The sequence below is a fragment of the Macrobrachium nipponense genome, chromosome 8 (genome assembly GCF_015104395.2).
Source record: "Macrobrachium nipponense isolate FS-2020 chromosome 8, ASM1510439v2, whole genome shotgun sequence".
NCBI classification, from domain to species: domain Eukaryota; kingdom Metazoa; phylum Arthropoda; class Malacostraca; order Decapoda; family Palaemonidae; genus Macrobrachium; species Macrobrachium nipponense.
The window spans coordinates 11446993-11458519 of record NC_087203.1 but is presented as its reverse complement, the minus strand read 5'-3'; the positions used below and the strand labels follow the sequence as shown (position 1 = coordinate 11458519).

Genomic DNA, 11527 nt, shown 5'->3' with positions numbered 1-11527 from the left:
CACACACATACACACACACACACACACACATATATATATATATATATATACTACACACACACACACACACACATATATATATATATATATATATATATATATATATATATATATATATATATATATATATATATATATATATATATATGAAATTTGAAGGCGATTCTATCAACAATAGACATTTGTCGGTGCGAGGTGAAGGATAATAATTATTCCCTTTCTTACATACTTTTATCGTAGTCGCGACGTTTCAAGACAAAGGTCGCATTTTCAAGCGAAAGAAAGATAAAACAAAAGTTAAAATCACAAACTCGGAATACAAATTAAAAGTTTAAAAAGTTCTACAAATATAAAAATCAAGTACAAAAGTAGGGAGGAGTCATTACCATAAGGAAGGTGCTGAAAGCACAGACTGAGTGACATGGACTTGAACTCACGAGAGATACAGGGGTGTTGAGGAAGTCTGGCTGTTAACTGCGGAACGATTTATCTAATGAAGAGTAATTTTAAAATAGTTAAATGTTGTTCGTAAGGGATTGGCCTATAATTTTTAAAATCACTGTAATTCATGTCATGTTTACAGTTCTTTTGTACTTGATTTTTATATTTGCATAACTTTTTAAAATTTTAATTTGCATTCCGAGTTTGTGATTTTAATTTTTGTTTTATCTTTCTTTAGCTTGAAAATGGGACTTTTGTCTTGAAAAACGTCGCGACTAACATAAAAATACATATAACGGGAATAAATTATTATCCTTCACCTCGCACCGACAGATATATATATATATATATATATATATTATATATATATATATATATATATATAGTATGTATGTATACATATCTATATATATATGTATATATATACATTATATAATATAGTGTATATATATATATGTATATATTATATATATATATATATATATATATACTATATATATAATCATTAATTCCCTTGTTTATGGAAAGTATTTACAGGTCCACTCAAGAGATGTAGGCTCCATACATTATATACACAATGTTTGAAAATACGTTTATAGTGCATAGGAAAAAAAAGTAAATAAATGGCGTTGAAAGTGTTCTTTCTTTGTGCGTTATGAGGTATCAACAATACTGTGATCACATTGACCGATGGGAAACCCTGTTACGAATATGAAGAAAAGAAGGTACTGAGACCAATCTTCTCACACAGTCCAGATCAACTGAGGTTAGAAGGAAAAAATAAAATTGACAAAACATATCAGTTCTAAGATTTTATTTGGACAAAACAAACAGATCCAGGTAGGTACAAAACTATAAAAAAACAAAATCCAGTAGATAATCACGAGAAAATGTCATATCTTCCTCTAGTTTCTACAAATCACATTAAAAGAAATGAAAAAGTTTATATCCCTTATTTAACATGGATGGATCAGTGGCGTCTGCTTCAGTGATATGTCATTTAGAAACAGTCGCCTTCTCACTATCGGGATTCACTCCTGCAGTTGCAGGCGTGCTTGCTGAATCCTTCGCGGTATCCTCCTGGGTGTCATGTGAGAGCTCTTCCCTACTCTTGCTCTTCTTCCGACGCGCACACAGAGCGAAGATCCTGTACAAAAAGAAGGCAATGTAACCCAGCAGGCAGATGTGCAATGCTAGCCTGAACATCTCGTGGTAAGGTACGACGCCTTCGCACTCCTTTTTATAGAAGAGTGACAGGCGCTCTACGAATTGCTCATCATCACATAGCAGAGCGAAATCCATTCTGTCCTTTCCAAGGTCACGGAGGTGAACCACGTATTTATTCATGATTATCTTAGAATCCTCAATGAGTGCGTTGAACTCTAATGCGTTCTTCACAACCGCTTCCAGGAAGGCCAGTGAGTAATCCATAGCTGCTTTTGCAATTCTCTCTTTTGTCAGCTCCGGGATGAATAGCTCCAAGAATGAGATACCATGGATTTGGCCACCAAAACAGTCTTCAGCCAAATGGTCCACATTGCCAAGGGAAAAATTGTGGGCTGTTCTAAACCACCATAAAATGTGCCTGTGTCCCTCGATTTGGTCTTGGATCCGATGAGCCTCGTCCATCACAAAACTTGCGTCGTTGAAGAGGCAGCCCGCGTTGTAACTGTGTTCCAGCCGAGTAGCGAAGAACAGCACGAATGCTGCAATCCAAAGGGATCCAAAAATGAGCTGGGATGTTCTCATGGTCTCGGTTACTTTTCCGTCTTGCATCTGCTTTTTATTGAGGACTGGCGCCAGAAATTTCTCTCTTTTTTTTTCGTTTTCATGTTTTGTTTTTGATTTTTGTTGTTTTTGGGATTTATCTTTGGTTTTTGTTGTGTTTGGGATATATTTGTGGTTTTTGTTGTTTTCATGATTTTATTTCTTATTTTTTTCTTTGTGATTTCCCCTAAGGACCCAAATTATTTCATAAAGAACACAAGGGTTCACTACAATATCTTAGGAATAGAGTCGGTAGTAGCAGACTAGTATTGTAGAAATAGAATTATGATAAAAGAGGAAATTCTATCACGGTCCACTTTTTGTTAACGGCTAACAACCGACAATAAAGCTTCTCTGTTGGTACTCGTGAGTCAAGATCAAATGCAGAATGAGTACGTGCCATTGGCAAACGTTCTAGAAGCTCTTCAGTCAAAAAAGACATTTTCCTGGATACTTAAAATATATGAACATGGACATATAAGCACATGAGATGAAGCTATTTCACATCCACTCTAGTTTTTACTTGGTATTATTTTTTGCTGTCTTTGATATTCATGATTTAAAATCCGATTTATAATTATACCCATCAGAAACTCGCTTGTCAAGTTGAGGTCTCTGCTCGTTCCATTCGAACATTTACCCAGTAGAGGATTGTTATGATGATAACATGTAAAGCTCGAGCAGTATCTATTCTTGCGGTAACAGCCATCATAACCAACGCTGCCCATTTCATGTATTTTGTCTGAACTGCGAATTTCCTCAGGTTGAGCACGAGACCGCTTGGTTGGACTCCAAGTGTGCGCAGCGATTTGATCAAAGGAACAATAGGCAGATGGCTAAAGCCTGGTAGAAAATAAAAAGAAAGTTTATGGATAGTTTATGACACAGAAAAGGGTGCGTGTGGATTACATCCTTTGAGAGCGAGTGTTCTGTTTTGCACAAAAATGAGCAATGGCAGAATGTAAATGAACGACAGATGAAGGTGGAACTAAAACATAAGTTGATTAGTAACGGAAGTGAGCATGTACGTATGTGTGAAAAGTGTGTGTGTATGTGTGTGTGTGCGTGCGTGCGTGCGTGTGTGTGTGTGTGTGTGTGAGAGAGAGAGAGAGAGAGAGAGAGAGAGAGAGAGGAGATGAGCGAGAGAGAGAGAGAGAGAGAGAGAAGTTTCGCGACAGAGAGGAAGGTGATGGAATAGTTTTACATAAAAATAAAATTATAACCAAACACAAAAGTAAAGCGTAAAGCAAGTTAGACGACAGAAGTGCATAAAACAGAGAAGACATATCACCCGCTACAACCACTTCAAAGCAACGGAAGAAAGGTGTCAAAATCCTTTCATGGAGGCATCTTTCACAGCATTCATTGGCGTTAAGTAAACTCCACTGTTTAATTATGATGTGCTAAGAGAACGAATCGCCTGTCTTTCAACAAAGGAAGTCTGTTCTGACAAGTGGCCGGTGTTCTTAGTGAAATTCAATGACTGGCATGAAAGGCCTCTGGCTATGAATCTCATATACTTATGGTTAAGACGTCCTACACATGATTTACATCTCATATCTGATCTGGTTACTTGACGTTGTGTCAAAGTTGTATTTTTTGTGTGATGAGATAAATGATCATATCATCAATAATTTAATTTAAAGCATAAGATGTAACTGAAGTATGGGCCATTTTTACAAACATGAATTATTGACTCTACGTAAAAGGTCATTTTGTCTTTAGAAAATTCACCCTTATCGACCCCCTCAGACTTTGTCTCTTGTCTGATCTGGAAGGTATTTCGGAAATTTTCTCAAACTGTGAATAAATGTTCACCAAGTTAAACATGAAAACAAAGCAAGATTGTAAACAAAATTTCCGGTCTCCAAATTAACGATAATTTATCCATTCACCTACATCCATAAACGCGCTCGCACACATACATATATCATATTATATATATATATATATATAAATATATATATATATATATATATAATATTATATAAATATAATAATATATATATATAATAGTATATACGTATATATGTGTGTATGTATGAATGTGAATGTAAATGCGTCTGTGTAGTGTGTATTAACAGATTAAAGGAAACAAAATTCCTGTTGAAGTAAACGTCTATTCACTCTATTTGCATCTGTTCAGTACGGAAAGAGTGACCTTTTATTCTCGGTTATTTTATTCTAATTTACTACATGATGAAGGACTTATACCACCTAGATATTCTCTTTTGAAAAGCAAGCTAATAACTGCAATATAGTCTGAGAATTTTTCACCAACTTTTATTTCCTTCTAATTTTACATAGGTCATCACTTTTTAAATTTTTTTGTGTTTTATTTTTATATGTCAAACTTATCGTAAATTTTCAGATGCTCCTGTGCGTAGTTTAACACATTGTTTATTCTCACGTAACTCCATGTGAATTCAAACGTTTGCTCGTGGTACCTATCCCACTACTCTCCCTTAGCGCCTCAGCGGCGTGGTTGGTATGGTATTAGCGTCCCACCTCGGTGGTCGCGGGTTCGATTCTCGGCCATTCCATTGAAGAATGAGAGATGTGTATTTCTGGTGATAGAAGTTCACTCTCGACGTGGTTCGGAAGTCACGTAAAGCCGTTGGTCCCGTTGCTGAATAACCACTGGTTCCATGCAATGTAAAAGCACCGTACAAACAAAAAAACTACTCTCCCTTCGGGCAGAAGGTCTAAATGAGAACGCCCTTGAAATTTCCTCCCTACTTCCCGCCCTCTTCCTCGGCCGTAAAGTCAATAAAAGCACTCTTGTCCCCAGTAGCTTTTAAGTGGAAAGTGCGGTAGTGGGAAGAGGCAACAGTTGCTGCGGCAGTTCGAGGGCCAACCCTAAATAGGCCCTAACATGAAGCCAAAGAGCCCAGCAGGCTTAGGGCATAAAAAGGGCTTGTTCATGAGTCCTCAAGTGCCCAGTTTTCCCCTTAACTCTGGCAGTCAGGAGTTGAGAGGGCTGCATTCTTTGTTTTAAGAGGTGCCGTTTCCTTCTCAGGATGGATATTTCATGATAATAATCTAATAATAATAATAACAATAATAATAATAATAATAATAATAATTGGGAAAAACTCTCTATCACGAGAGTATATAAAATTTTCTAATGGGTCCACAATAACAAGAATGTTAAAAGTTCGTGTATAATTTATATATAAACACTATAAAAGCTTTCGAACCCTTCCCTGGGTTCATCTTCATGAACCCAGGGAAGGGTTCGAAAGCCTTTATAAAGTGTTTACAAATTATACACGAACTTTTAACATTTTTATTATTGTGGGCCCCTTAGAATAATAATAATAATAATAATAATAATAATAATAATAATAATAATAATAATAATAATATTGTCAACGTATGAAATAAAAGACATACAACAACACACACACGTTCCAAGAACTACAAAAGGCAGTCATAGATTGCAAACCTCTGTTAGGGTAACTTTTTATTTGTGGGTCAGTGTTATAACACAAATTCTTGGGAACCAATGAGTGCATTTCCACGCAATTATGTTCCATTGGATGACCTATTACATACGAAAATATGGCTCCAAGTCATCAAATCCTCAACAATGCTTACACAGATTTAATAACAGTTTTCACTCCACTTCATGAAATTCCAGTCATTAGTTTTCAAGTGATGTTATCACAGGCAGACAGGTGAAATAATTTAATTTGGTAACTTCCTTGGTGGATGAAGTAAACAGGAAAAAGCTGATGGTGTCTCATGAGGATGAAAAGAAACCAATTGCAGCCCGTTCTCATAGATTCCGCAATCACAAGTCACGAGTCTAATTTTGACTAAAAACGTTTGCAGCTTATGCAGTCAGTTAGTATATTATTGTCTGTATAGCCACCTGACACTTCCTGTTGTGTCCTGAGTGTGAGACACTGCCCCCATATATAAATTTTCTCTTTGATATAACAATATACGCAAAAAGGCTAGAACCATATCTAACAGTAATGGTAGAACTGGCTTCCGACGTGATCGTTTATTTATTTATTTATTTTTTTAAGAAATACTGTTGGATATCAGATCTTGAAGAAACAGCCTGGTAACTCCGACAATCTCTGGAAGGGGAATCAAACAATCGAGATGACTTAGACTTTATTCACAAGAGACAGCAAAAGAATGACATGGGGTGTGAACTTCCCTAACTGGGAATCAATTGTTTAGTATCACAGTTATTTAAACTAAATGAGATTCTGATTTTTATCTTGATCTGAAGAGGCAATCAACTACAATCTTAAAGTAATCTAGATAACAAAATCTAGTCATGTAAGTCAAAGTAAGGAAAAGTTCCCAAGTTTCTTAGTCACCATGAGCGCTAATCCTATAACTTCCTGTTCTTCGGGATTAGACAAAATACCAGCGAAGTAGTGAGATGCACATCTATATTTACAGTAGTATCCATGATCAATGCAGGTGATGAATGTGCCCTACAGGGCGACAAGCCCCATATGAAGTTATATATTTCAACAAGACAGGAGATCACTCTTACCTATATGTATGGCAATAAGAAAAAGCAATCCAGGATCACTGTTTACACTATATCGGATTGCTGCATAAGAATGACACAGTCATGTGGAAAATGGTGCCGACCAGATAAATTTTGCCACAGGGAATTAACATATCTCTCATTTTTTCGTGTAAACTAATAAAAAGTGGAAATTAAAATGGTTTTCATTTTTTTTCAGAAATTTTAATCAACTATTTCTAAGTAGTAGCTTGTTAATAATCTTTCAATATTAAAAACCAGTAGATATTACATAATGAAAGGTTTATTAACAAAGCAGTCAGTCACTACATAAAGGGAGTCACAGTTCGTTCAGAGAAGTTACTGGATATCTGACTCTTTTTTTTAAAGAAAACAGAAAAAGACAATATGGACCTTATGCTAACGCTAGTGGCACTTCTGTTAATACGTAGAAAAAATCTGAACTGTGCAGCGTTGTGCTTCTAAGCATTTAGTAAATAAACTACCAAATAGGACGTGAAACCTATGTACAATGCATTAACCTAGTGATGTCATTTTCATATTAAAAGTAAATTATATACAGTAGCTACAGTTAGAAGAAACTTTTTAAGTAATTTTTTAGCGTGGTGGTATATTTCACGGCATTTTTACCCGAATGTTTTGAGAGAGAGAGAGAGAGAGAGAGAGAGAGAGAGAGAGAGAGAGAGAGAGAGAGAGAGAGAGAGAGAATTCACCTTGAATTTGTTTAAATAGTCAATACAGTCCAGTTTACTCCTAGACACTTCAGTCTGTTTCTGAGAATGCACATTTCTTGCAAAAGAAATGTACCACAAAAACACCAAATCAAACACAAAAAAAGATTAAATTTATTATCTTCATACAAATTGTATCAGGAGAATGTACTTTATTGTCAAGGTCATCAATAAGCATTTTTTTTAGAAAGAATGTTTTACACCAGATTTTTAAACCATTTTCGTAAAAATATAAACAATTCTATTTTTACTTACAGAGTATTTTTATTTCAAAACATCATATTTTTTAAGCTACTAAGACATTACTCAAAGCTTGTATTCCACGGAGTCACCCTAATCTATATATTTACAAAATACAACAGTTTCACAACAGATTGATAAAACCTTACAACTAGCATGCTGAAAACAATTATTTTCAGTGCATATACATTGGTTTTCTCTAACTCTGTCATGTTATCCGAAAACATTATGACAACTGACGAGATATATAACCTTCGAAAGTGTTTTTGTAGCGTTTCAACTCTTTCATTGAGACAAAAGTAAAGCAACAAAACACCAACATCGCGACAAAAATGTTTTGTTTTCAGCAATGGGCCTCTGATAAGGTTACATTGAAGACAACTTCTGATTTAACGGCCAAGAAAGATGCAACGCGCATCTTCCGTTCGAATCTTTCTGAACCACTTGAGTCATCTTAGGACTTATTATATATAAAATATTTTTCCTAACCTTTGTGCACCAAACAACACAAATTATATATTGTGTGATATCTGATAACCCTTACGTAGTCTATTTACAAAGAATTAAGGCTGGCTGAGAATGAGTAATAAGATTAATGCACGAAGTACTGAATGGGAGCGTCCACAGATGGAGGAGGACTTACAGTACATAAAGAGAGCTAGGTGAATCTGCAGTCTTATACTTCACACAGAAGCACATTAGCTTTATAATTGCTGTCTTTAGATTTTGCTGGCCTTGTGCCAGAATGAGCTCTTTTTCGTCGGGCATCCCAAGAGTGGTTAAAACTGGCTTTAAAGAGATAGATTCGGTGGGGAGTACAAGGTGCATGACATTTAGCCCTGCTATTCTTGTCATATCTTAGGCGCATATTACTAAGGAGCTTTGGGCTCGAAGATAGACCGTGGGAGGAGAAGGTGTTCCTGGATGTATTCAATAAACTTCAGTTTCACTCTTCAGGCGGCACTCCCTCCATGAAAGGGATGCCAGTACAGATCTTCCAGATACTCGGATCTGGATTACACAACCTTCATAGCTTGCAGAGGTTTTCGCGGCCTTCTGCAGAATGCTCGATACCAATGTGGTGCCAGTTGTTCTGGTCACTTCTGTTATAACATTCCATGTTTTAAACACCTGGCTTCGTAGAACTATACATGAACACCAAATGCATCAAGAAACGCCAAGGGACTCCCGTTCTTAAACCGTTTGTACAAAGAAGTAGGTCCAGTTCCAAGCAAAATTCCCGGACTTCATCAAAGCACCTCACACAATACCGAATATAACAAAAATCGCTACGTTAATCATCAAACATTCTCTGAATTTGAAGCTTTCACGGAACTTGGTGTATAAAATACCTCGTCAAAAAGAAATACATGATGCCAAAGGTCACTTTGTCTACCAAAAAATCTGACGGTTTCATCTACATCATCCAAAGCAATTTTAGTTTCTTACAATTACCTCACTGTTGTTGAATATATCCTCCATCTGCTTGATAGCAGTTGCACTGTTGTTAGAGTGCAGGTCAATGACTTGGCAATATCTCAACTCTTACAAATTTCGAAGAAGCTCCTTTACTTCCACAGATCACAAAAAATGCAAAAAATTTGTTAACTTTCGATATATGGTTGCCACTGAAAATTCCACTGCTTTACATTTTATTCTTATACACTTTTGACACGTGTTAGTTTATCCATAGAGTATTGAGTTCCTTTTCTTATTTATCGGACATGGCGTCCTACTTATGCTAAAAAAAAAAAAAAAAAAAAAAACACAGGTAGACAAGCCGCTTTTGAAGCATATTCATAAAGGTCGAGCGTTCTTTCACCAAGAGCAGGGAAACCATCCCGATCTCCTCCAATGCAGTCACCAGAATCAGGTGACATGCTGGGCGACCGATGCGGTAAGCATTCAGTGGTTATTGTTAGCAGAAAATATGACACCACGATGACATAATAAGACCAAGAAAGACAACATCAGTTCCGCATTGTCCCTGGCTTTATCTTTTGCACAGATGATTCCACTCTTGTTTTGGCTCGAATTTTAGCTTGCCATCGGACGAAAGGTGACGTCCCCTTATTTCAGCTAAATACCCAGGGCGAGCAAGTAGCTTCGTAAGTTATCGTACCTAAGTGTAGGCAATATGTACACTTCTCACCAACCTTCAGCCGTTATCTATTCTAGGGTTACATCTTCTGTTGCATAAAATGTAAGGGTATGCGTAGCAATTCACATCTGCCTTACCTGTAAAGATAACGGAAATGGAAAATACGGAGTCCGAGGGAGATAGTCGGTAAAGAATGGAAGAAGTTACGTGATGGAAGAAGACAGAAACGAAAATGATAGAAAGTCATATAAATTCTAATAAAATAAAATCGCAGGTCAGTTATATAAATACGGTGATATACAAGAGTAATCCATATTTCCAAGAGGTTAACAGTCACTAACTAGAAAATTGTATAAAGCATGGGGTTAACACCTCAAAAGAGTAGAAAAAAACGTGACTCAAGCTCCGCATGAATGTTATTGATAACCCAATGATGAAACTGAAATAGGGCAGGAGGAAGTCAAGCCGTTGCAGGGAACTTCGTAGATGGAATTTACTGCCAACTTGCGGTTATCGGTTTGCACTGGTGGTATCGTATCAGAAGGTCTTCTCCTCTCTTCTCCCACCGCTTCTCTTGTATCGGTTTCAAGTATCTGACCACGAACTTTTTTATCTCAAATGTATTATCCTCCATTCAATTAACTTTTCTTTCATATGTGTTGTTTTTTTGGGGGGGGTGGTTGGAATTAAAACGGATGAGAGATAATAGTAGTGACAATATTTCAAACAATGATAATAATGAGAGAGAGAGAGAGAGAGAGAGAGAGAGAGAGAGAGAGAGAGAGAGAGAGAGAGAGAGAGAGAGAGAGAGAGATCTAAGGCAAGGGAGAAGCCATGAGGCGAACGATCTTGGGGGCATTCAATTCTTTGCCAACTTGCAAATCTACTGATGATCCAGCGATGCTGTCTACTTCGTCGATTGTAGCAATTGCTGGTCCGTGTCTTGTTGTATAAGGAGTTGGGGCTCTAGGGAAAGAGCGGGGAGTACCTCCACGAGGTCCTTGAGGGCTGTTGTCATTATTGTTTCTGCTCATTAACTTCTCTGATGAAGCTTTATCTTCTGTTTCATTGGTATAGTAAAGAGCGGAGTGTCTCCTGGCGAGCACAAGGGCGGCCACTACAACTAGGAGGAGGGCCAAAACAAGGCCACAGCCGACGCCAATGATGAGTGCCATGTGGTCTCCAAAGAAAACTTCCAAACTTGGGAGCTCTTCTATTGACTCCGCTGCGTGGTGATCACGAGGGGAGCGAGGATCGTCACTCTGTGCGCCACCAAGCCATGCTGGCCAAACAGGTTGGCTAATCCCACAGTCAGGAACATTGGCTTTCTCTAGCAATTGGAGAGCATGTCCCGCCAGATCTGGGGGTCCAGTACATTTCAGACATCTAGGAGAATCTGGCATGTCCCGACAAATAGCATCAGCATGTGGGTGGTGTGAAGAAGTTGGATCTCTTAACCAATCTAGCATAGGAGCTATATGACACCGCTGGCACTGCCATGGGTTGTTTTGTAGCCATACTTTGTCAAGTGATGCCATAGTTTTAAATGCTGTCACTAAATCTTGTTCCAGACCCCTGAAATTATTGTGGGAGAGATCAAGAATTGACAAATGAGGTGTCGCAAATAGTGACGAGGCTGGGAAATCTGAGAGGTAATTTCCAGAGACGTTCAGAGTCTTCAGGTGACGAGACTGTCTGAGGAGTTCCCCTGGCAAAGATGCCAGACCA

General features: G+C 37.4%; 1 protein-coding gene across 1 annotated transcript in view; it reads right to left on the bottom strand.

Moving 5' to 3' along the window:
* Positions 1 to 6324: 6324 nt before the first annotated feature.
* The window catches only part of LOC135222611 (chondroadherin-like protein), a 113352-nt gene continuing 108149 nt past the window's right edge, over positions 6325 to 11527 (bottom strand). Inside the window, exon 2 of the mRNA XM_064260706.1 lies at positions 6325 to 11527. This exon is cut by the window's right edge and continues 1064 nt beyond it. Coding sequence (XP_064116776.1) covers positions 10615 to 11527 — 913 coding nt within the window. The 3' untranslated portion in view covers positions 6325 to 10614.